Genomic DNA, 27043 nt, shown 5'->3' on the forward strand with positions numbered 1-27043 from the left:
GCCCCTCAGGTCACTTTTATATCCTTCCCCTCTCACTCTAAACCTACGACCTCAAGTTCTGAACTTGCTCACCCCAGGGAAAAGACTTTGTCTATTTACCCTACCTACGCCCCTCATGATTATATAAACCTCTATTAGGTCACCTCTCAGCCTCCGACGCTCCAGGGAAAACTGTCCCAACCTAATCAGCCTTTCCCTATAGCTCAAACCCTCCAACCCTGGCAACATCCTTTTAAATCTCTTCTGAACCTTTTCAAGTTTCACAACATCATTCCAATAGGAGACAGACCAAATTGCACGCAATTTTCCAAAGTGGCCTAACCAATGTCCTGTAAACCGCAACATGACCTCTCAACTCCTATACTCAATGCTCTGACCTATAAAGGATAGCATATAAAAAGCCTTCTTCACTGTCCTATCTACCTGCGACTCCACTTTCAAGGAACTATGAACCTGCTCTCCAAGGAACTATGAACCTGCACTCTTTGTTCAGCAACATTCCCTAAGACCTTTCCAGTAAATGTTGAAGTCCTGCTCTGATTTGTATTTCCAAAATGCAGCACTTCACATTTATCCATCTGCCACTCCTCATCCTATTGGCTCATCTGATCAAAATTCCATTGTTCAAGGTAACCTCCTCCACAGTCCATTACATTTCCAATTTTGGTGTCATCAGCAAAATTACTAACTATACCTACTATGTTCACATCCAAATCATTTATATAAATGACAAAAAGCAGTGGACCCAGCACTGATCCTTGTGGCGCTACACTGGTCACAGGCCTCCAGCCTGAAAAGCAACCCTCCATCTTCTACCTTCGAGCCACTTCTGTATCCAAATTGCTAGTTTTCCGTGTATTCCATGAGATCTCTCCTTGCTAACCAGTCTCCCATGGTTAGCAAGGAGAGATCTTTTGAGCGCCTTACTGAAGTCCACATAGATCATGTTCACCACTCTGCCCTCATCAATCCTCTTCGTTATTTCTTCAAAAAACTCAATCAAGGTTGTGAGACATGATTTCCCATGCACAAAGCCATGTTGACTATCCCTAATCAGCCCATGCTTTTCCAAATATATGTAAATCCTGCCCCTCAGGATTCCCTGCAACAACTTATCCAGCACCAATGTCAGGCTCAATAGTCCACAGTTCCCTGGCTTTTCCTTTCCCTTTCTTAAATAGTGGCACCACTTTACCCAACCTCCAGTCTTCTGGCATCTTAGCTGTGATTATCAATTATATAAATATCTCAGCAAGGGGCCCAGCAATCAATTCCCTAGTTTCCCATTGAGTTCTAGGGTACTCCTGATTAGGTCCTGGGGATTTATCCACCTTTGTGTTTTAAGATATTCAGCACCTCCTCCTCTGTAATATGGACAATTTCAAGATGTTTCCATCCATTTTCCCACATTCTATATCTTCCATGTCCTTCTACACAGTAAACACTGACGCAAAATACTCGTTTAGTATTTCCCCCATCTCCTGCGGCTCCACACATAGGCTGCCTTGCTGATCTTTAGGCGATCCTATTCTCTCCCCAGTTACCATTTTGTCCTTCACGTATTTATAGAATGCCTTTAGATTCTCCTTAACCCTATTTGCCAAAGCTATCTCACGTCCTCTTTTTGCCCTCCTGATTTCCCTCTTAAGTATACGCTTACTGCTTTTATACTTTAAGGGTTCACTCCATCTCTGCTGTCTACACATGACATGTTTCCTTCCTTTTCTTGACCAAAACCAGAATTTCTCTAATTATCCAGCGTTCCCTACATCTACCAGCTTTGCCTTTTGGACTCTTGTTTTCTCATTTTTGAAGGCTTCCTATTTTCTAGCATTCCCTTTACCTGCAAACATCCGCCTCCAATTAACTTTTGAAAGTTCTTGTCTTATACTGTCACAATTGGCCTTCTTCCAATTCAGAACTTCAAATTTTAGATCTGGCCTATCCTTTTCCAACATTATTTTAAAACGAAAGAATTATGGTCACTGGCCCCAAAGTGCTCCCCCTCTGACACCTCAGTCACCTGCCCTGCCATATTTCCCAAGAGCATGTCAAGTTTTGCACCTTCTCCAGTAGGTACATTCACATACTGAATCAGAAAGTTTTCTTGTACACACTTAACAGATTCCTCTCCATCAAAGCTATGGCAGTCCCTGTCTCTGTTTGGAAAGTTAAAATCCCCAACCATAACGTCCCTATTATTCTTACAGATAACTGATATCTCCTTACAAGTTTGAATCTCAATTTCCCTCTGACTATTGGGGAGTCTATAATACAATCCCAATAAAGTGATCATCCTCTTCTTATTTCTCAGTTCCACACTCAGTACAGCTGGAATGCTATCCCTCATCAAAAATGCCACAACCCCATCTGTCTTGCCTCCCTTTCTGTCCTTCCTGTAGCATTTGTATCCTGGAACATTAAGCGCCAGTCCTGTCCATCCCTGAGCCACATCTCTCTAATTGCTATGATATCCCAGTCCCATGTTCCTAACCATTCCCAGAGTTCATCTGCCTTCCCTGTGAGGCCTCTTGCAATGAAATAAATGCAAGTCCTACCTTGTTCTCTGCATACCCTGCCTGTTTGACTCACTCCTTTTGCCTACAGTACCCGTCTCAGATTGATCTCTTTCTTAACTATCTCCCTGAGTCCCACCCCATCGACTTTAGTAGTTTAAATCCTCCTGAGCAGCTCTGGCAAATCTCCCTGCAAGCATATTAGTCCCCTTCCAATTCAGGTGCAATCCATCCTTCTTGTACAGGTCACTTCTACCCCAGAAGAGATTCCAGTGATCCAAAAATGTGAATCCTTCTTCCCTGCAGCAGTCCTCAACCACACATTCATCTGCTCCATCCTCCTATTCCTACTCCCACTAGCTCGCAGCACTGGGAGCAATCCAGATATTACTGCACTCGAGGACCGCATTTTTAAAATTCTGGCCTAACTCTCTATATTGTCTCTTCAGAATCTTATCCTTTTCTCTTCCTATGTCATTAGTTTCAATGTGTACAACAACCTCGTGCTGGTCCCTCTATCCTTTGAAAACATTCTGCACCCTCTCGGAGATATCCTTGATCCTGGTACCAGTGAGATAACAAACCATTTTGATTTCTCGCTGTTAGAGCAGAAACGTCTGTCTGCTCCTCTGACTAGAGTCTCCCCTATCACAAATTGACGCTTGGAACCTTACATACCCTTCACTACATTAGAACTTGGCTGTTTATGGTACATTCCCCAAGAATCTATCACCCCTATATTTTCCAAAACAGCACACTTATTTGAGATAGGGATAGCCATCGGAGACTCTTGCACTACCTTTTCTGCAGTTAACCAATCTACCGGACTGTATCTGCAGCTTTTTTCCCTTCCTATAACTGCCATCTATCTCATCCCCTAGCTCCTGTAAATTCCTTATGGCATCTATCTGCCACTCCAAATGATCCATGCAATCTGACAGGATTCACAACCAGACACGTCCTGCATATGTAATCATTATTAATTTGGAAATTCTCCCTAATTTCCCACCTCACTCTGCTCCTTCACAATCTACATACTCAGAAAATAGCACCACCTTATTGCTCTAAAAAAACTGCACCAGACTAATTTAGTACTTATGGTTTATATTTTTAAAATTTAGTCAAGAGACTGTTCTCAATAAGACATATATTTAAGAAAGAATCCACTCTACTCACCATTATAGATTTGTAGTAAAATTACATTTAAAAATTATGCACTCATCTGCTCCTGTGTTGTGAGCTCTCCCAACAGGTTCCTCCAAGGTCAGCTGTGAATTTTGATATTTGTAAATTTTTCCTCGGCACACTCTGATGTCCAGAGATCCTCGAATTCAAACAGCAAAGGCTTGGTATGTGTGGTAGGGGACATGGAGGAGTTCAGGCCCTAAAATTATTGAACTCAATATAGAGTCTGGAAGGCTGCAGGCTTCCCAAGGAGAAGGTGAGTTGTTGTTCTCACAGATTGCGTTCACTGAAGCACTGCAGCCAACCTGAGACAGATGTTGGGCTCGCAACAGAGGGTGATATGTTAAAGTGGCAGGAAACTGGAAGCTCAGGGTCCTGTTTTGCGAACGGAACGTAAACGTTCTGCAAAGTGGTCACCTAGTCTACGTTTCATTTCCCCAATGCAAAGGAGACCATATTGGAAGCAGCGAATGCAGTAGACTAGATTGTGAGAAGTGCAGGTGAAATGCTGCTTCACTTGGAAGGTATGTTTGGGCCTTCATATACTGAGGAGATGGGAAGTAAAAAGGCAGTTGTTACACCTTTGGCAGTTGTAGGTGAAGGTGCTGTGGGAGGGTGTTGGGAGTGAAGAAAGAGTGGACCAAGGTGACCTGGAGGGAATGGTCCCTGCAGAAGGTGGACAAGAGAGGGGAATGTGTCTGGTGGTAGCATCTCGCTGGTGTTGAAAGAAATGGCAGCTGAACTAGCTACCATCAGTTCTGAGGAAAGATAACCAGACCTGAAATGCTGACTTAGATTTCTCTTCACAAATGCTTCCAAACTTGCTCAGCTTTGTCAGCAACTTTTGTTTTTGTTTCTGATTTACAGTATCCACAATTCTTTCTGTTATGACCACCAATTATAAATCTTATCAAATGATCGATCGCTTGGAACCTTATGTACCCTTCATTACATTAGAGCCATTCTCAGGAACAGAAACTTGGTTGTTTATGGTACATTCCCCCGAGAATCTTTAAACATGATACATTGACCAGTTTCCTCAAGTCAAAATTATGGGTTTTCAAAACAATTTATTCAATATAAAATGAATAACTGGTTAAAATAAATAGACAGTGTAAAATAAGTAATGAAAGCTTATCACTCTAAAGATCCTCAAAACTTTTTCAAAATATCGAAGAATGAAATCATCCTGCCAGAACAAAAACTACATAAAAATGTCACACATCTAATCAAATGATTAACATCTAAAGTTTATTATACTTTCATAAATCATTGTTCAGAACAATCAATCCTGACAATGAGTCTCCTGGGAGATTGGGGTTAGATGTGAGGTGTGAAAAACAGCATGGAACCATAAATGCATAGAGCTGTTTGTCAGTCTTCAGACTGCTTTTTGTATTCATTTACAAGCTGTTATATTACGGACAATTCACTACTCATTGCCTCACCCTTATCGCCCGATGTAAATTTACAGCCCTTGAAGTTACACTTCTTTAGGAAAATGGAGGCTACTTCATCATTCTCCCAATTTTTGCATTGTAGATGGTGGAGAAAGAGGTGAGCCAAACATTGCAGAATACACAAAAATGATCAACTTTTGTAGCCACAATACATATGTGACTTGCTCAGTTACTTCTCTGGTGAATGGTGTTGATGGTTGGAGTTTTGGTTATGGAAATTCTATTTCATGTCAGTTGGAGGTAGCTAGATTCTCTTAGTGGAGGTGACATTGCCTGGCACTTGTGAGGTGCAAAGACATCTTGCCAGTCATCAACTCAAGGTTGAGTGTTGTGGTTTTGCTGCATGGGAGTACATATGATCAAATATTTGAAAATGGTACTGAACACCATAGAATCATCACCAAACAGGCACACCTCTAGTTTTTAATGAAGGCCCTTGATTAAGCACTTGAAGATCATTAAGCCAAAGACATTGCTCCAAGGAGGTCCTGCAGCAATGCTTGGGGACTGAAAGAATTAACCTCTGACATTTAGCAGCTAGATATGACTCCATCAAACACAGAACCAACCTGACAACCATGCAAGATATCAGCACTTCTTTAATTCTGTCTTTATATAAATGATTTGGACTTGAATGCAGGAGGTATGATTAGTAAACTTGCAGATGATACCAAAATTGGTGGTGCACTGGACAGTGGAAAAGGCTCCCTCAGAGGACCTTGACCAGCTGAGCTGAGGAGCCGGGGAATGGCAGATGGAGTTTAATCTAGATAAATGTGAGGTGCTGCATTTTGGCAGGGCTTCTACACTTCATGGTAAGATCCTGGAGAGAGCTGCCAAACAAAGGGACCTTGGAATGCAGGTTCCTTGAAAGTAGAGTCACAGGTTGTGAAGGCAGCATTTATTGGCGAGTACATTAAGTATAGGCGTTGGGAGGTCATGTTGCTGCTGTATAGGATATTGGTTAGGCCACTTTTGGAATACTACATTTGATTCTAGTCTCATTGTTATAGGAAAGATATTGTGAAATGTGAAAGAGTTCAGAAAATATTTACAAGGAAAGTTGGAGAATTTGAGGGTTTGAAATATAGGGAGAGACTGAATAGGCTGGGGCTATTTTCTCTGGAGTATTGGAAGTAGAGGGGTGACATTACAAAAGTTTATAAAATGGTAAGGTACTTCGGTAAGGTGAATAGTCAATGTCTTTTCTCCAGATAGGGAATTCAAAATTAGAGGGCATATTTTTAAGGTGAGAGGGAGAAGATTTAAAAGGGGCAATTTTTTCATGCAGAGTGTGGTGCGTGTAAGGAGCAAGCTGCCTGTGGAAGTGGAGGAGGCTGATGCCCTTTAAATGTATCTGGATGGATATATGAATAGGAAGGGTTACGAGTGATATGGGCCAAATGCTAGCAAATGGGACTAGATTAATTGGGGTATCTTATTGGCATGGGATGAGATAGATCAAAGTGCCTATTTCTTAGCTGTACATCTCTATAACTCTTGTACACTGTATCATGTGTTCCAACTTAGTATGATTACAAGTATCTTGCTCCTCTATTCATGAAGAATGTGGCTGATCTACGTTAAAAATCACACAACACCAGGTTATAGTCCAACAGGTTTACTTGGAAGCACCAGCCGTCTCAGCGCTGCTCCAACCACCTGATGAAGGAGCAACACTCCGAAAGCTAGAGCTTCCAAATAAACCTGTTGGACGATAACCTGGTGTTGTGACTTATAAATTTGTACCCCCCAATCCAACACCGGCATCTCCAAATCATGGCTGATCTACGTATGTTTCAAATTTGAAATTTCCATCTTCTCTTAAGAACTTTTGATTCCCTTGCCTAACAAGGTACTTCCCACCTCTGCCTTTAAAATATTCTCCTGCCCCACCTCCTAGAGCTTAGCTCCAAAATCGAACAATCCTGAGAGAAAACAAAATTTCATCTCAATCCTGAAAGGGTGAGCCTCAATTTTACAAATGGTCCTCTCGTTCTGGACTCACTGAAAAGGAAACAAACTCACAATGTCCACCTTGTCAAGGTTGTTTAGGTTCTAATACGACAAACAAGTCCTCCAAATAAGAAATATAACTTTCTCACATATGATATTCTGTTCATTCCAGGCCTCAATTTAATAAACCTTCTTTGAGCTGCCTGCAACTCATTTGCGTCCCTCATTAAAATCAGGAAACTAAAAGAGCACATAGTATTTAGATTTGATCTCATCAACTCCCTACATAATTGAAACACAACATCCTTAAGTGTTCAATTCCTATTGTAATAAAGGAGTGCATCCCATTATGCTTCTCAATCACTTGCTGTACCGTAAAAAAATTAACTTTTTTGAACCTCCTGCACTACGTGATAATACTGACACTTTAAAAAGGCTATATTGTCCTTGGTTTTTTTTGAGAAATTGTAAAGGCAGAGGTGCCGAAGAATCTAGTTTTAAGAGACCTTTGGGTTTTTCTTAAAAACAGTTTAACAATGGAAGGGGAGTGACCAGTTTCCCTAGTTCAGACTTTTAGTTTTTTTTAAGCTGTAGCAGTTCAGAAGAGTTGCAAGCTTCAGTAAAAACATTCCTCTGACTTTCTCTGAAATCTCTCTCTCGATATTGTTCCCTCCTGCCTATAAGAATCTGTTGAATTTAGCTTTTTGCCAAGGGGTTTGTTTCTCAGATGTTACTGTATTTGAACAGTTAATTAGTAATAGTTACTGTGTCCAGTCCATTAAGTTTTCTAATAGTTATTTTAAATACTGCTTTCTTTTGTTCATGTTTCAACTGCAGTGTTTAAATAAATTCTGTTTTGCTTAAAGCTGAGTTGTTTGACCAGTTGCATCACACCTGGAATACCCACTTCACATCTGCCTTTAAAATGAGAAAAATGTTAGGGTCTAGGCTACTTCTGTGAAATATTTTGAGGGTCTGGCCTGTACCACCAACTATAATACTTGGACTTCTTTGCTTCTCAGAAATCTTCAGTTGTTATCTAAGCAAAATTTTGTTTTTTTTTAGTCCTCCTAGCACAGTGAACAACTTCACATTTTCCCACATTATGCTCCATCTGTCAGACTGTTTCCAATTCATTCAACCTATCTTTGTTTTCTTCACAATGTTGTTTCCTACCTATATTGGTGTCATTTGCAAATTTAGCTATGGTGGCTATGCTCTCGTCGAAGTCATTGATACAAATTGTAATGAGTCGAAGCCCCGGCACAGATTTCATCCACCCTGCAGTTTCAGAGAAGCTGAAAGAACTTCAAATCTGTTGGGCAATTGCAAATTCAGTCACACTCTCTTTTCTCTAGCCACCCACCCAGTGAGAAGATCCTATCCTATCGGTTGTGAATACTTCATGGTAAAAATAGGCAGATACTTTCCCCTTCCATGGTGTGTCACATTACCGATGGTTCAGCCACAAGGTCATAACCCCTGAATTAAGGCTATTCGAATAGTAGACAATTACTTCAGCTGCATTTACCCTGGATCTCACTGGCATCAAGCAGCTCCCACATGTTACAGCCATGAGTTTGTAAGATGTAGGAACAGAAATAGGCCATTCTGTTCATTGAGTCCGCTTTGCCAGTTGATCATAGCTGATATGCTTCTCACGCCTATTTTCCTCCCTTCTCTCCATAACCCTTAAACCCATTACCAATTAAAAATCTGTCTAACGCTTGCTTAAATTTACTCACTGTCGCAGCATACACCACATTTTGGGGCAGCAAATTCCAGTTTCATAATGTTTTGGGAGAAGCTGAATGAGTCAATTGGCCGGCTTCCACACTGCAGAAATTCTGTCTATAGACCAGTCAGCCTGACGTTAGTGGTGGGCAAGTGTTGGAGGGAATCCAGAGGGACAGGATGTACATGTATTTGGAAAGGCAAGGACTGATTAGGGATAGTCAACATGGCTTGCATGGGAAATCATGTCTCACAAACTTGATTGAGGTTTTTGAGGAAGTAACAAAGAGGATTGATGAGGGCAGAGCGATAGATGTGATCTATATGGACTTCAGTAAGGCGTTCGACAAGGTTCCCCATGGGAGACTGATTAGCAAGGTTAGATCTCATGGAATACAGGGAGAACTAGCCATTTAGGTACAGAACTGGCTCAAAGGTGGTGGAGGGTTGTTTTTCAGACTGGAGGCCTGTGACCAGTGGAGTGCCAAAAGGATCGGTATTGGATCCTCTGCTTTTTGTCATTTACATAAATGATTTGGATGCGGGCATAAGAGGTACAGTTAGTAAGTTTACAGATGACACTAAAATTGGAGTTGTAGTGGACAGCGAAGAGGGTTACCTCAGATTACAACAGGATCTTGACCAAATGGGCCAATGGGCTGAGAAGTGGCAGATAGAGTTTAATTCAAATAAATGTGAGATGCTGCATTTTGGGAAAGCAAATCTTAGCAGCACTTATACACTTACTGAAAAGGTCCTAGAGACTGTTGCTGAACAAAGAGATCTTGGAGTGCAGGTTCATAGCTCCTTGATAGTGGAGTTGCAGGTAGATCGGAGAGTGAAGGCGGCATTTGGTATGCTTTCATTTATTGGTCAGAGTATTGGTCAACAGGAGTTGGGAGGTCATGTTGCGGCTGTACAGGACATTCGTTAGGCCACTGTTGGAATATTGCGTGCAATTCTGGTCTCCTTCCTATCGGAAAGATGTTGTGAAACTTGAAAGGTTTCAGAAAAGATTTACAAGGATGAAGGATTTGAGCTATAGGGAGAGGCTGAACAGGCTGGGGCTGTTTTCCCTGGAGCGTTGGAGGCTGAGTGGTGACCTTATAGAGGTTTACAAAGTTATGAAGGGCATGGATAGGGTATATAGGCAAAGTCTTTTCCCTGGGGTCAGGGAGTCCAGAACTAGAGAGCATAGGTTTAAGGCGAGAGGGGAAAGATAATAAAAGAGACCTAAGGGGCAACTTTTTCTCACAGAGGGTGGTACGTGTATGGAATGAGCTGCCAGAGGATGTGGTGGAGGCTGGTACAATTACAACATTTAAGAGGCATTTGGATGGGTATATGAATAGGAAGGGTTTGGAGGGATATGGGCTGGGTGCTGGCATGTGGGACTAGGTTGGGTGGGATATCTGGTCGGCATGGACGGGTTGGACTGAAGGGTTTGTTTCCATGCTGTACATCTCTATGACTCTAAGTAGTTTCTCCTCAACTCTGTTTTAAATTTGCGACCCTTTATCCGAAGATTATGACCTCCCATTTTAGAATGTCCCACAAGCGGAAGCATCTGCTCCATGTTTATTTTATCCACACCTTTTATCATCTTTAATACCTCAACTTTATCTCTCCTCGTTCTTTTAAATTCCAGAGAGTATAGGCCTAAATCACAAATCAACTATCCTGCTATTTTAATGTGTTTTTTAAAATTAACTACTTAAATAATTCAGTGGCTTTCCTTTTTCATAATTATATGTTTTAAAAAATGACCAGTAGTTTACTATTTGAAACCTTAGAAAAATAAGCCTTAACCACTTATCAGACACTGACCAATAGCTTGCTTCCTCCCTGTAGTAGAGTAAGAACCAGTTCCAAACTGCTAGCATTAAAAAAATGCAAATTGCTTTCCAAAAACTTTAAAAAACTGGAAAAACTCAGCAGGTCCACTAGCATCTGTGGGGAGATCAACAAAGTTAATGTTTTGATTCCAACAGGTGTATTTTTCAGAAGAAAAGACCAATAGACAATAGGTACAGGAATAGGCCATTCTGCCCTTCGAGCCAGCACCACCATTCATTACGATCATGGCTGATCATCCTCAATCAGTATCCTGTTCCTGCCTTATCCCCATAACCCTTGATTCCACTATCCTTAAGAGCTCTATCCAACTCTTTCTTGAAAGTATCCAGAGACTTGGCCTCCACAGCCTTCTGAGGCAGAGCATTCCATGCACCCACCACTCTCTGGGTGAAGAAGTTTCTCCTCAACTCTGTTCTAAATGGCCTACCCTTTATTTTTAAACTGTGTCCTCTGGTTCGGGACTCACCCATCAGCGGAAACATGCTTCCTGCCTCCAGAGTGTCGAATCCTTTAATAATCTTATTCATCTCAATCAGATCCCCGCTCAACCTTCTAAACCCAAGTGTATACAAGCGCAGTCCCTCCAATCTTTCAGCGTAAGATAGTCCCGCCATTCCGAGAATTGACCTAATGAACCTACGCTGCACTCCCTCAATAGCCAAAATGTCTTTCCTCAAATTTGGAGACCAAAACTGAGCACAATATTCTAGGTGCAGTCTCACCAGGGCCCTGTACAGCTGCAGAAGGATCTCTTTGTTTCTATACTCAATTCCTCTTGTTATGAAGGCCAGCATGCTATTAGCTTTCTTCACTGCCTGCTGTACCTGCATGCTTGCTTTCATTGACTAATGTACAAGAACACCTAGATCTCGTTGTACTGCCCCTTTACCTAATTGCCTTCCTGTTCTTGCCACCAAAGTGTATAACCACACACTTATCCACATTAAACTGCATCTGCCATGCATCCATCCACTCATCAGCCTGTCCAAGTCACCCTGTATTCTCATAACATCCTCCTCACATTTCACCCTGCCACCCAGCTTTGTGTCATCAGCAAATTTGCTAATATTACTTTTAATACCTTCATCTATATCATTAACATACATTGTAAAAAGCTGCGGTCCCAGCACTGATTCCTGCGGCACACCACTGGTCACTGCCTGCAATTCCAAAAGGGAGCCATTTATCACTACTCTTTGTTTCCTGTCAGCCAACCAATTTTCAATCCATGTCAGTATTTTGCCCCTAATATCATGTGCCCTAATTTTGCTCACTAACCTCCTATATGGGACTTTATCAAAAGCTTTCTGAAAGTCCAGGCATACTACATCCACTGGATCTCCCTTGTCCATCTTCAGAGTTACATCCTCAAAAAATTCCAGAAGATTAGTCAAGCATGATTTCCCCTTCATAAATCCATGCTGACTCTGACCTATCCTGTTACTGCTATCCAGATGTGTAATAATTTCGTCCTTTATAATTGACTCCAGCATTTTTCCCACCACTGAGGTCAGACTAACTGGTCTATAATTCTCTGTTTTCTCTCTCCCTCCTTTCTTAAAAAGTGGGACAACATTAGCCACCCTCCAATCTGCAGGAACGGATCCTGAATCTATCGAACTCTGGAAAATAATCACCAACACATCCACGATTTCTACAGTGATCTCCTTCAGTACCCTGGGATGTAGACCATCAGGTCCCGGGGACTTAGCAGCCTTCAGACCTAACAGTCTCTCCAACACCATTTCCTGCCTAATATAAATTCCCTTCAGTTCAGGTCCTTCAGCCACTATTACATCTGGGAGATTGCTTGTGTCTTCCCCAGTGAAGACAGATCTAAAGTGTCAATTCAACTCTTCTGCCATTTCTTTGTTCCCAGTAATAAATTTACCCGTTGCTGTCTTCAAATGCCCAATTTTAGTCTTAACCACTTTTTTTCTTTTCACATACCTAAAAAAGCCTTTACTCTCCTCCTTTATGTTTTTGGCCAGTTTACCTTCGTACCTTATTTTTTCTTTGCGTATTTCCTTTTTGGTTATCCTCTGTTGTTCTTTAAAAGCTTCCCAGTCCTCTGATTTCCCACTCATCACGAAGGGTGACACTGGACTCAAAAATCAATTGTATTTCTGTCTCAACGATGTTGCCTGACCTGATGAGTTTTTATTCCTTACTGCTGAAACTTTATTGCTGGAACAGCACAGCAGGTCAGGCAGCATCCAGGGAACAGGAGATTCGACGTTTCGGGCACATGCCCTTCTTCAGGAATAAGGGCATGTGCCCTTCTTTCGGGCACATGCCCTTATTCCTTACTGCCACTCTGCCTTTGGGTCTTCTTTTCCCACACTCTTCTAAATTCAGCTGACTGCCTCAGGGCTCTCCCTTGGCTTGCCACCATCAGTGGCAATTCTTAATGATAGCTCGACACAAACCTCAAAATTCTCTCCCCATACCTCTCCTCCTTACACCTCATTTTTCTCCTTCTTAAAACTTCTCCAATCAAGCTTTGATCATCCGACTTAATATTTCCTGACATGGCACTGCATTCTTCATCGAGACATTTAATTATATCTAAAGTGCACCTTTTAACATAAATTGTTCTTGTTCCTGTCTGTCCTGCTGGTAGGACAGAACACACCCAGTCATTGTAATGGAGAAATTTGGTCTTTCCAGTTTTTCTTATGCCTCTTTGCAGCTATTTTAATGCAAGTGAACTTGCTAGACTATTTCAGAAGACAATTAAAAGATAACTCCATTGACAATAGATCTGGAGTCAGATAAAAAGAGACACCAGATAAGGACAGCAGTTTTAATTTCCTTAAAGGATAGTAGTGAGCCTGATAGAATTCTACTACAATATTCATCACCATCATTGATATTTCATTTCAGATTTAATTAATTTATTGAATGTAAATTCCCTAGCTGCTGTGATGGAATTTGAACTCCTGTATTAAGATTACCAGTTAAGGCCCCTAGGTTATTAGCTCGGCATTACCAACTTCACATTTCTGTGGCATCAGCACAGCAGCAACGTCATCAAATCAGTGAAAAATTAAGCAGTATATTGCTTCCATTTATTTTGACTGCATGTAGTGGCCTAATTACATAAATGAATATTGACCTCGCATCTTTCAAGAAGTGGCACAGTTAATCTCCCTAATTGGAAATTGGAAATAATGTGAAATACTTTGTGAAAAACTTGTTTCTGACCAACATTTCTTCTAATGCTATTGGAACGTTTATTTTCTTTTGTCGTTATTACTTTTAAGTGTAGGAGATACATAAAGTACATGTTTGCAACATTTTATGACATCGCCAAATACCTGACATCTCCTTTGATAACATTTAATTTCTTCCAACAGATTTTGTTGATCCTTCCGGTTCAATTCTTCATCAGTGGTTTTTTGCTCAATGCTAAGCTTCAGCTGCTCAATGATAGTCTCATCACTCTGTATGGTGTCTTGAGCACTCTCTATGCAACTCTTTAAGTACTTTATTTCTGATTCACATAGCTCAATGTGCTTCCTGCAATTCCAGTAAGCATCAGAACTTTGTGCCTGTTGATTTAAAAGAGTCATAACAAAAGTCCTTAGTTAGGATAAAAATACACTTTGAAAGAAATGCTCAGTGATAAACTGTGAACTAATTCTCATTTTTTTGTTCATTTATCGAGACAACGAAGAGGAGCAAAACATGCAATCTACAAAGAATGTAGCAAGATCACCCTCTGATAGCTGGCAAGCACCTTGTACAAGAACAACAGCAAGTGATGCTTACTTTTGCCTCCAAATTACGACACCATCACAACCCCTCAAATATAAAACAAAAGCCCTCATCATGGCTTTCAATGGGGAACATCCTTTCCTCACTATTCTTTTTATAGGGAAAAAAGGATTCATGAAAAACTTGGTTATGCATAAAAAAACTCTCTCTCTCTGAGTTATTTGCATCATCCACCTTGTTGAAAGCCTACCTTGAGAGCATTGATTCAAACTTTTGGGACATTTTTGCCTCATAGTCTTTGCCAATTTTCTGCTGCTGTAGCAGTCTTCTGGATGAAGTCTTTTTAGTTGGTGTGCTGGGATTCCTATTGATGGTAGGAATCCACTCAACCTGACCACAATATGGGCATCAATCAAAGAGAATGGGTTGGAGAAAATATAGAGGGATGCAAAAAGGAGAACTTGTTCCCTATGAATCGCGGTAGGCTGAACGTTCAATGAAAATACAGAAATAACCAAAAAAACCCAAAAGGACATTGTTTTGGCTACATAGCTCAATGGAATACAAATAAGAGGAACTTATGATCCCCAAACTTGTCAAGTGACTCCCAAATGAAGAAATTACTTCACTATGTGAATCATAATCAATGTAAATTAAGCTGAAAATTAATAGCTATATCACAGTTGATATGAATTACTAGTTGCATATCAAAAGGCAGATGTACATCCCATGCAGTTACTCTGCTTTCCAGGTACTAATTTCAGCCAAGCAGTTTATTTCAAGCTTAATGTTTGCCTGCACAAATCTGGTCTTTTTCTTTTAAACAGAAGTTATTGGATAAGTCCTGAAGTGGGATTCTACCCATCCAATCTTCAATGATAGGCACAATTCAGAATATTCTCAACTCTCAGCTCCCATGGTAGCTTGGATCTACCTGACTTGCCTTTATACCTGCAGAATGAGACTAATTTTGGGTATTCGGTCATTTGTAAATGAAATAAACAGTAAGTGCAGTCCTAAATTTGTTTTAGGAACACTTCAGAATCCAGTCGTCCTACCTGACTTGCTGACTAACTCCTGTTGACTAATTCCTGTCTACAGTCCTCTTTCACATTTATCTGCAGCATAGTAACCTCTTTTTCACTTTCTTCCTCTCAGCTTTTCGATCAATGGTGTCTCAGTCTCATGGAGGATCACTTCTTAATTTGTTGTCCTTTTCAGATATTTTAAAGAACTATAAATTCTCTATGATCACCAATTTGTGAGCCATTTCGACAAAGTCGTGTGAAACATTTCAGCAATAATCACAGCTTTATAGAACCCTTTCGTCTTCATTATTATTGGAGCTTTATTTTAGAGTTGACAAGTTTTATTGAATTGCTATTTATGATGTGCTGGATGTATTTAATGGAGATAAAGTGTGATTGAAGACTAATTTTTAGGAATGGAATTCAACCCAGCAAAGTGCAAAGTAATGCACTTGAAGAACTGAGGAAGCAAGGGATTACACTCTGAATAGTAAGGATGCTGGAAACTACCGATGATCAGAACAACATTGGTGTGCATATCCATAGACCTCTGAAGATAGCAGGGCAGCTGGATAAAATTGTCAGAAAACACATGAGGTACTTGCCTTTATGAGCTGAAGGGGGGAATACAAATGTAGGGAAATTTGACTGAAATTGTATAAAACGCTGGTTGATCAAAAATGGAGTGCTGTGTGCAGTTCTGAACACCATAGTATAGGAAGAAAGTGATTTCACTAGAGAGGATGCAGAGGAGATTTACCAGATGTTGTGTGTGCTGGAGGGCATGAGCAATGGAGAAAACATTTGATAGGTTCTGAGGTACATACCTCTAGCCTAAGACGGATGTCAGGAAAAGTGACATTCTGAACTTTTCACTGTACTCATGTACTTCTGTACTTAAGTACGCATGGCAATAAAATCTAATTCTAATTTTTTTATGAAGTAGCTAAAATTATGAGGGACATAGATGAAGTGGCTACAAGGCAATTTGTCCATTAGTAGAGTGAGGTCAATAACAGGGGCCATATATTTAAAGTGAAGAGGTAGAAATCTAAGAGGAAACTTGAAGGGATGTTTTTCACGCAGAGGGTAGAGAGAGACTGGAACTTGCCGTCTGAAAGGATGGTTGAATCAGATATTCTCATAACATTTAGGCAATAGTTAGATATTCACTTGCTTTTTTGTAATCTGCAGGACTATGAAGCAAAAGATGGAAAATAGGATTAGTGAAGTCAGATTGCTGTTAACCGACACAGATACAATGAGGTAAATTACCTCTATGTTGTAAACATCTAGGCAACAAATTTTGTCCTTGTCAACAAAGCCAACATCCAGTGAAAGAAACAGTTAAAAAAAAATTTCTCCAGATAATTAATCCTCCATTTTATATGTATGTGAAGAAAGATTTGTAGATGCTGATGTGCTTTTTTTGTCACCTATTTTGATTTTCAATGTACTGATACCTGGCTGCCCACAGACCACTCAATCATTGTCAACACATTATAAATTTCCTTGCTACTACCATTAAAGATGAGATAATGTCTGTTTAACTGACAATATTTGTTTTAACTGATTTCTTTTATTCATATAAATTATTTTGGTTACTTCATATACCAAGATGTGTCTTGATTCTTTAGGGAGAAACCAACGTTGCCAATGTTGATCATTTCTTCCCTTATAAACAAGAAAGTAATCATACACAGTTTTCCAGCTTATACATTCTCATATTCAAGTTCATTTAATAGTCTGTTGTTTGTTGCTGCTGTTTACTTGAAAGGACCTTTTACTGTCATGCATTCTCTCTGTAGACCTCTCTGTCCCGAAGAGCAATCTTTTATCTTTTGCTATATCAAAGTCAGTCATTGTCTTAAGTGTGATGCTTATGCACAAGGCAAACATCGCATGGAAAGTTTTCATAAATGTTTAAATTATTTGATGTCAAATGAGATGGAATTTATGGTAATGTCCTTTGAGAGTGAAAAGGCAAGGTTCCTCCTTAGATACTCGTGAATCAACTCCATGTACATGTGAAATCTTAGTATGTTTGTAAGGTTTTCTTCAAATAAATTTAAGAATTGTTGAAAGGATATTTCACTACCATGTTTTAGCTCTATAGGCCTCTCCGCTCCTCTGATCAACCTTTACTATCAAACGATTAAGAATATCAAGAATATGATTGTTACTGAAAAAGACACTTAGATTTTCATCTTGCATGCACCAGGCATTCACAAGAATACCAATGCAAAGTGAAATAACACTTTATAATCATGACAGTAGACAGCTGATTGATTGGTGGAGGTACTGCTTTGAAGAATGCACCATTTTAGATCATAGCTGACATTTAACTGGCAAGTTTTGTTTACATTTGATCTGGACAGGCTAACTCTGATTGTTCCAGGCATTGCCCTGAGGGATGAACCAGAGTGGATCTGATTTATTTTGTTAAATTGAAGCAGGTGTAATGAATATTTTATTTCTAGCCCTCCACTACCACCTGATGAAGGAGCGTCGCTCCGAAAGCTAGTGTGCTTCCAATTAAACCTGTTGGACTATAACCTGGTGTTGTGTGATTTTTAACTTTGTATCTTAACTATGATCAGCTTTTGAATAAAAGCTCTGTCAACCAGTGCTCTTGAACACAATAATTGGTTTATCAAAAAAAATCTTCTTTAATGAAGGTACAACAGTTGGTTCTATATTTAGGAGCAAGTGGCATAGGGAGTAATCTGCAGATTAGTATTCCTTGAAATCTACCTGCAGGACCTCATTGTTCTTTTTTTAATATAACAATATCACTTCATTTCTATATTAACAATAATAAATCATTCACAAATTGCAAACAACAGTGGTCCCAGTATCAATTTGTGTAGTTTACCACTTTACATCTTTTGTAAAATGGCTAGATATCAACTACCTGACCTTTGCCTTTTGTTTTGTAGTCAGCTTTTCTTTTTAAAATTGCTTCTCCTATTTGTCCCTTGATTCCACTTCATGTGATTTGTGTCACATGGTTACCTTACAGTAGTTTGTTGAAGTCTTTTTGAAAATCCAAATGTATTGTAACAGATGTAATATCTTTGTTTGTTCTTTCCATCAATTTTGGAAAACTTGAGAAGTTTGCATGGCCTCCTTTGCAGTTAAAACTATTCCAGGAGATAATTCAGTGTCTGATCATTCTTAGCAGTTACAGGCAGTACCTACATTTTCTAAGTGGGATAGATCCCCAAATCAGCCAGGTGGTTCAGTTCCTGATCGAAGTACTTCAGTGAATTGGAGTCGAAAGAAGAAAAGAATCATCTCGTGTCACCTAACTTAGGTCTGGCCTGATGTAACTTAAAACCATGATCATTAGTCTGCCCTCTCATAAAACAAACTACCAATTTGAAGACAATACACTCTCTTCATCATTTGAACATCCGATTATCCCTTGGTCTACTCTTCATTAAGCCCCATCTCTTTTCAGCAATCTCCTTTACAAAGATGACTTCACTCACAATATCTTACCCAACTCCATCTAACTTAACTGATTCAACTCAACAGGGCTCAATTAAAACACTTTCCAAACCAGCCTCCTGGATTCCTAGAAAGACACGGCAGAATCTGCAAGTTCTCCTCCAAGTCAGACACCATCTGACTTCAAACTATAACACTTTTCCTTCAGTATCACTAGTTCAATACCGCTGTGGGCATATGTACAGTCAATGACTAAAGCATTCGAGGAAGGCGGCTTACCACTACTTTCTCAAGGGCACTCGGGATGGACAACAAATGTCTGTATAGCCAGTGATGCACATATCCGATAAATATGTATAATAATGAAAAAGATGTTTTTAACTGAGACCTATAGGAGTCATCCTTTCTACACCTTTCCCAAAACCTGTATCACTCAATCAACATGAAAAATATTTAAAACTGGACACTGATCCAAATTTAACCTAAGGTGTTGTATAGGACAAAATAGTCCACCTTCTCTCATAATAGATTATTTAAAAACAAAGAGAACAAAGAACAAAATAGCACAGGAACAGGTCCTTCAACCTTACAAGTTCTGAAATGTCAACATTTCTTCCTCACCTTCTTTAATATTTTTCACTGAATGATGTATGCATAAGTATTAAAAATGTGTCTACATGCATACTACTTCACTTTTCTAAGCATAATTTATCAGGTTCCCAACACATCAAGATCGAACTGAAGTGTACAGCAACATCTACTGTCCTAAAGCTCTCCTGCATCTTTGTGTAATCTGCCTACCTTGCTCTTCAGCGAAATTTAGATCACTAATCGAAATAGCAAAGTGCACTACACCGAACAAAAATCCCTGCAAGATACCAGTGATAACCAGTTACCAAATAGATCCATGTATAAGCATTTTTTGACTCTGATCTCCAGCATATGCAGTCCTAACTTTCTCCTAGATCCATATATATCTATATTCACTTTCTTGCTGGTTTCTTGCTTTCAAACCACTGCAATATCTCACTATTAATTCCAGTGACTTAAAACCTATTTTTTCCATAGCTTTTTCATGGTGATTATAAATAATTTGCATATTCTCCCGTGTCTGCGTGGGTTTTCTTCCACAGCCCAAAGATGTGCAGGTTAAGTGGATTGGCCTTACTAAATTGCCTGTAGTGTCCAGTGACATGGCTAGGTAGAATAGCCATGGTAAATGTGGGTTTACAGGGATAAGGTAAGAGGCTGGGTCTGGATGGGAGGCTCCTCGGGGGGCTGATGGAGATTCAACAGGCCAAATGTTATCTTTTCACTATGTAAGGATTTTATGATTCTATTACTTGACTCTCAAATTAAATAATATGGAGAACAATTATTCAGTTGATCCAAAAACTATCCAATGCTTCACATTCTTGTGGGTGCTCTTATGAAATAGATTAATAGCATGATCAACATTTTGCCAGGGCAAATTAATATAATTTTAATATTCTGTGTACAGTTTTTTTTCCAATGTTAAATAATATTAAATTCTAAAAAGAGATTATTAAAAGTCCATCAACTATTAAACATTTGTTATTCTGGGAATTATATTAAGAGAAGCAGCTATGAATAGAATGGCTGATGACATCAGACTACATGATGAGCTGTATTGGGAGCTCTTACCTTTATATAGACAGTATATTATTCAACAGAAATTGTTGGTTACAAAGACCTGCACTGTCTGACACTGAGCATGCTAAAACATAATGGCCTCAGTAGGAGTTCCCTCCAAACAGCAGGAATGGCACCTAGAAACATCCACTGGCTAGCAAACTTAAACAAAGTTGAGCAATTGCAGCCATTTTCCAATGTTGCTGCAGTTTCTCCCATCTCACTTTAGTCAGATGAAAAAATTAAGCAAAATCAGGAAAGATTAGAACAATCTGAAGGTAATAAATGAAGAAACCAGACCACCAAGTAGACAGACTCCAGCAGCAAAATAAAAAAAAGGTCTCAGCAGGTAGACACCAGTGGTAAGCAAAAATCAGCATAACATGGAGGAGAACCTCAAATCAGGCATACTCCTGTGAAACTGGCAGAACTTAGACTAAGAGCTGGAAATGTGTTGCTGGAAAAGCACAGCAGGTCAGGCAGCATCCAGGGAACAGGAGAATCGACGTTTCGGGCATAAGCCCTTCTTCAGGGCTTATGCCCGAAACATCGATTCTCCTGTTCCCTGGATGCTGCCTGACCTGCTGCGCTTTTCCAGCAACACATTTCCAGCTCTGATCTCCAGCATCTGCAGACCTCACTTTCTCCTCAAAGAACTTAGACTAAGCAGATTACAGAAGCAGGGGCAGTTGGGAGACATTAGAATGTGCAGAGACCAACAATACATGAAAACAGCAAAACTGTGATGATAACCTCCAGTGCTACACAAAACTAAAAGTGCAATCCGATTCCCAACACAATATGCTTAAGTTAACCTTCTTAGGTTTAGTCTCATTATGGAAAAGCCCCTCTACTACCTGAGCCATTTCAATATAAAGATAACCTAGATCAAGTTGCTAATGGTGTCAAGGATTTTCTGGAAGCAAAATAGAGTTTTAATTCTTGGGGATTGAAAGCCTTCACAAGGTCCAACATGTGACATACGGCTCATCATCCAAAGAAATACCAGTATTCCAGCTAAAATGCAAAAGTGGGAGGCATTGAGAACTGCCATTGTCCTGTTATTCCACTGTGGTGGGGAAAGACCCCATCAGAGCGAAGATTATCCATTAAAAACACAATCTGCCACCATCAAGTAAAGGCCATTTCAAGTCATGTGGCACTGTTAAAAATTCCCAGCTCCAAAGCTAAAAGGTATCTCAGCAGATCTGCACTATCCATTAAATAATAAGGGAAAACTGTGAACAATAATTCATGGCCACAATTTTAAGCTGGAAACTGGGGAATCCCTTCCAACACAGTATAGTGACTGAACTCTGAAATTATTCAGCCTTCACAGTTCAGGAAACATCCAACTGAAAGTAAAGGAACATCAAACTGCTATGTTCCAATAAAAAAAAGGTGAAATCACAGAAACACTCCATGTGCTTCATAATCAAGAATGCTTAGTAATAAGCCAGAGAGCTTGTTTGAATCTCCAATACATATCCAAACAAACAAATTGCACAACAACGACATATTGGAATAATTCAGTCAGAATTCTATTCACAGGTCTGAGAAAATTGAGTACATCTCATACATTATGTTAAGACCATATACCAAACTAGTATGTGTGTCCATTGCGCCGAGGAGATGAACAGATCTGCATTCAAATTATGAGGAAGATAGAAGACAATTTTTTTTGTCCCTGTTCCTAATGTGGTTACCCAGCTATCAACTCCTTTCCTTTGCATCAACCAAAAGGTGGTTACTATCTGAGACTAAATCAGATATTGGCAAACTTTATCAAATTGAGCCCAAGTTAATATCTAACCACTGATTCCACAGCTTTCCACTTCTTTGTCACCTGACTTTTACCCTGCCTTAATACGTTGTCATGAAGCATGGAGCCATGGAATAATTTACAGCACTGGAGGCAGCCATTTAGACCATTGATTTGACACCAACACCCCAGCAATATGCCTACAACAATTCAGTCAGAGCCATTCCTTATCCCCATTGTCCTGTAATTTTACTTCCCTCAAGTGTCCATTGGTGTCCTGGAAAATGGAGCTTCTGGTATAGTGGCAGGAATGCTATCCACTGACCTCTCTACACTGGTATTATAACACCTTCCAAATATGAGCTATCTAAGCTGATTTATTTCTAGCTTCTTGAATATTCTTGATTTTAAAAAGGTCTTCACCACTGGTGACTATACATTCAGGAATTTCGTCCATAGACCTAAAAGCTGCTTTTGTGTTTCAGAGGCATAGTTTGTTTTCTTATCTTTCTTTGAAAGAGAGTTTGGGAATGTTTTATTTCATTGAAGATTCTGCCTATTAGTTATTATTCATCCCTGGGGACTTCAGTAATATATAAATAAAGCAGAGTGCTTTTTTTTTTGCTTGGATTGATCATGGAATTGTTAGAAGTGTTCATTTTCAAAACAAAAAAAGGAGCATGGTGAACTGCAAAGCATAACTATGGTCACTTGTTTCAACCTGGAATAACATTATAGTAGAGAAATTCAGTGTTCATGGTAACTTGGTTGAGAAGAGCAGTGCTGTTCATTATCCAATTTAAGGATTCAGTTCTAGATGATGCTGGTGATAACTCTCAGTTACAATCTCACTGCTAAAATGTGGCTGACTTTGTTCAAGTGTCCCCTCAAGACTCAATGTGGGTCAAATCCTCTAACTCCCTTGGTTCTTCTAGTTGCTCCTACTCTACCCCATCTACTTACTGATAACCAATAGTCCTATACACAGACCTAACAGAGCACCGGCAATGGCATTTTTAGACAACTATTCTTGCCAAAATTCCTCTAGAGCTCTCAATTCAATGGATAATGGAGAAAATTGTGAAAACGTCACCCAGAGCTTAATAGCAATTGAAGGTAACTGGTAATTTAATGTAAGTTTGTTTTTGTAGGGCGATAAGACGTATTTTACAATATCAAATTTGTGGTTATGCAGCAGATTTCCACCTCACGTGCTCAACATTTGACTTCTTGTAGAGTTCATTAATTTAATCATAAAAATATACAGATTTAAACTTTATGTAAATTCAGAATGGCCAAAGATGCCAATAGGATTTTCAGTCTTGAATTATTTTAATGCTGCAAGATCCATTGATTTCCACATTCAAAGTCCTGATTTGCAGTTGCACTGTGTCAGGAAACAAGCTTGCTGTGTCCCGTTTGAGAGGTGGAACTAATTAATTGATTAAAAACAAGATTGTAAACATATCCTATTAGAGTAAAACATCAGCTGCTTCAAAATAAATTTGATTTGCCAAATCTATGGTTTTTATCCTTCTTAATATTGTACAAAAGATCAACATTTTAATCAGCATGGTAAATAGTTTGCCAATTATACAATGCCAAATAAAATCTTGCCCGCCATACTAGCATATCTGAACATATGAGTATGTGTCATTAACAAAATCAATGCAAAAATATTCAAAACATTACAATCATAATTGGAACAAAGACACTTACCTCTAAATTGCTATTTAGCATCTTTGGCTTTGAGTGACTCTCCGCATTTTCACCAACGATCTGTAATTTGCATGTGTCTCTGGTATGCTTCAGTTGATGTTTCTGTAGTTTCTCGTAACTACTTTGTAGTTTATGGAGCTAAAGATGCAACTACAAATCATAAGTAACTGAACTGTATAAAATAAAGCTTACGTATTTCATTGGACTTCCTTCATTTCACCGATGCACCTCCACACATCAGGAGGATTGAATGGGATGTAGATCACAGCCTACTGAACCTACCTGGTAGAGAATAACTAGTGATGTCCTTTTCAGCTTCAGCACATACTGTAAATATGAAGTGCCCTTCACTACAGTATTACAAAGACACTCATCTGAGAAAGTGTGTGTGTTGGTCAATGCTATTGAATAATTATTCCATTATTTAATTTATTATTCAATTACTAAATAGATTTTCCATATGCCCTGAGCAAAACGGCAGTATGTGGAGAATACATCTTTGAAAACTGAAGGTCCAACAAGTTACATTCACTTTATTACTAAATCTTTCATGGATTTCTGGAGACTAAAGCAATATAATTCAGGTTAAGGAAAAAGAAAGTTACTGAGAAAGATGTGCCAGGGTTGCAAATCTTAAGAGTAATGTTCAGCTCAAGTATGCAGCTTAATCTATATAACAGCATTGTAAATAATAACTGTGAAAATGTTTATTCAGAATTGTCATAACATAGCCAGAGTATAGGCAAAGTAACTTTCAGTAAAGTCTGGCACTTTCTTGGAGTTGGTAACATAGTAAATGAGCAAAGCACATTTTCCAATGTTTGATGGTAATTTACTTGGGACTTTGGGAATAGAAGTGAGAGCAATTGCCAGGTATCTTTTTCCTCCAGAAAGATCAATACCTCGGAAGCAATATGTTCTCTGAGGTGATGAGAATAATGATAAGCACAATGATTTAATCAGTCCAAAGATCAGATTTGTACTGTTGAGAAAAACTTTTGCAATTAACTTCTCCTTCCGGAGATTACACAATCAAACTCTTCATGTTAGAAGATAAGAAGCTTATTAACATGCATTTGCACCTTATTAATTACACCCTATTAACTTCCCCTTCCCAATTAACTATGCACTTCAAAAACTTGACAAAAACTAAGTGAGTTTCAGTCAAGTTTGCATGTCAGTGTCAAGTCCTAGTTAGTTTATTAACTTTACACACTTGTTGGCATAGAAGTAGCATTACTGGATAGACCAGCTAGATATTCTCTGGCTTTGAGCTACTGCTTTAGTACAGTTGGACAGCCAGGCATCTTCTGGCTTACAGGTGGTGTTTCAGTGCAGAGGGAGGGTCAGGAAGATTGTGGCTGTAGGAAACAGTGTCTTGTACATTGAAAAGTCCTAATGGGAGTGGACATACTGCTGTACGCATGGTGCAGTGTCAAGGTCAAAGCTGCATACTCCAACAGTTTGTGTGTCAGACATATTACTGTGTAAAAGCAAAAGGAAGGAATGTTTAATGGAGTGAAAGGGAGATATTTCTAGTCTGGGAGTTTGGCCACAGATAATTAGGTGGTTGACCACTGCAAGTCTGGGGATTTGTGCGATTGGAGGGCAAGGATTAGGGTATAGTCAGCACAGGAAGTCAAGTAAAAACAGTCAGGGCCTTGTGTATCAGTTCATTGCAATACTGGTGGAAAGATTAATCTGGAGATTTGACCACAGCCAGTTGGGGCAGGGGTGGAATCCAAGTCATTTGGATTTGGCGGGTTCACTAAGTGGGCACCTCTGCAGCTGACATTACTAACAGGAATCATTAGTGATTGACAATGAGTTTTGTGTGATAGCAGCCCATGCGATGACAAAGCCTAGTGTGTGGGGGTGAGGGAAAGATAAAAGGGGTAAGGTGCTCAAACCCTAAAGTTGTTGAACTCTATATCGAGTCCAGAAGGCTGAAGAGTTCCCAAGAAGTGAGATGTTGTTCTTCCAGCTTTGCGCTGAGCTTCACTGGAACACAACAGCAAGCCTGAGGCAGAGATATTGGACAGAGAACATGGCAGCATGAAGTGGCAGGCAACATAAAGGTCAGGGTTGTTTTTGCAGACAGAACATATGCATTCTTCAAGCGGTCACTCACCTACATTTTGTTTCTCCAATGTAAAGGAGCACATTATGAGTAGCAAATACAGCAAACTAAATGGAGTGAAATGCAGGAAGGTGTTGCATGCCAAAGCTAGCAGTGATGAGAAGTTGGAATGATTCCTCAATCTTCTGTTCCAGTCTCCCGTACCTCTGTTACATCTGCTTGATGCTCCTGTGCCTGGTCCTGCATGCTGACCATATCACTATAGCCAAGTTTAGAAGGACTGAGTGGATGCCTGGTTTTTGACAATCCTTGGAGGGTTATAGATCTTGGACATTTCCTGATCACCACTGGAGATTTCAAGTCTTGCGCAGGTGTGTGTTTGGGCCATGGATGGTGAGAAGGGAGGTAGTAAACAGACACATATTACACATTCAGCAATTGCAGGGGAAGGTGCCATGGAGGTTTGGGATCATGTTGGAAATGAAGAAAGAGTAGATCAGAGTGTTCAGTGCTTGATCACCTTCCCCTATGCCTTACCCCACCCCTGACAGACCAGTCCTTGTTATCACATAGGACACACAACCTATCTCACACAACCTATTGTCAGGTATTAATGGTCCCCATTAGCAGCTAATCATTCTCCCACCAGAATTTTACCCAGTCTTTTGTCTACCAGACTAAGTTTCTCTCTCTCTTTGGACTCTATCTCCTCCAATCCTTTACTCATATCCTCTCCCCTAGCCCAGTCTTCTGCACAAATACCAACCTTTTCCTAACTATCATCTGTTCTGAAGGAGAGTCACTGGATCCAAAACATTAACTTTGCTTTCTCTGCAGAGATGCTGCCAGATACGTTGAGATTTTCCAAAAATGTCTTTTTTTGTTGTTGTTAAATAATTATCAATGTCTGGCTGCAGCAA

At 39.7% G+C, this 27043-nt stretch overlaps 1 protein-coding gene across 1 annotated transcript in view; it reads right to left on the bottom strand.

Annotated features, from left to right (window-relative positions):
- Positions 1-27043, bottom strand: part of LOC122551047 (deuterosome assembly protein 1-like) — a 149804-nt gene that overhangs the window by 82024 nt on the left and 40737 nt on the right. Inside the window, exons 5-6 of the mRNA XM_087988543.1 lie at positions 24044-24181; positions 14029-14262 (exon numbers count right to left, since the gene is read on the bottom strand). Coding sequence (XP_087844669.1) covers positions 14029-14262; positions 24044-24181 — 372 coding nt within the window. The remainder of the gene's footprint in view (positions 1-14028; positions 14263-24043; positions 24182-27043) is intronic.

The sequence above is a fragment of the Chiloscyllium plagiosum genome, unplaced genomic scaffold (assembly GCF_037043375.1).
Source record: "Chiloscyllium plagiosum isolate Xiang-an unplaced genomic scaffold, Cpla_swu_hap1 HiC_scaffold_6, whole genome shotgun sequence".
In the NCBI taxonomy this organism is placed as follows: Eukaryota; Metazoa; Chordata; class Chondrichthyes; order Orectolobiformes; family Hemiscylliidae; genus Chiloscyllium; species Chiloscyllium plagiosum.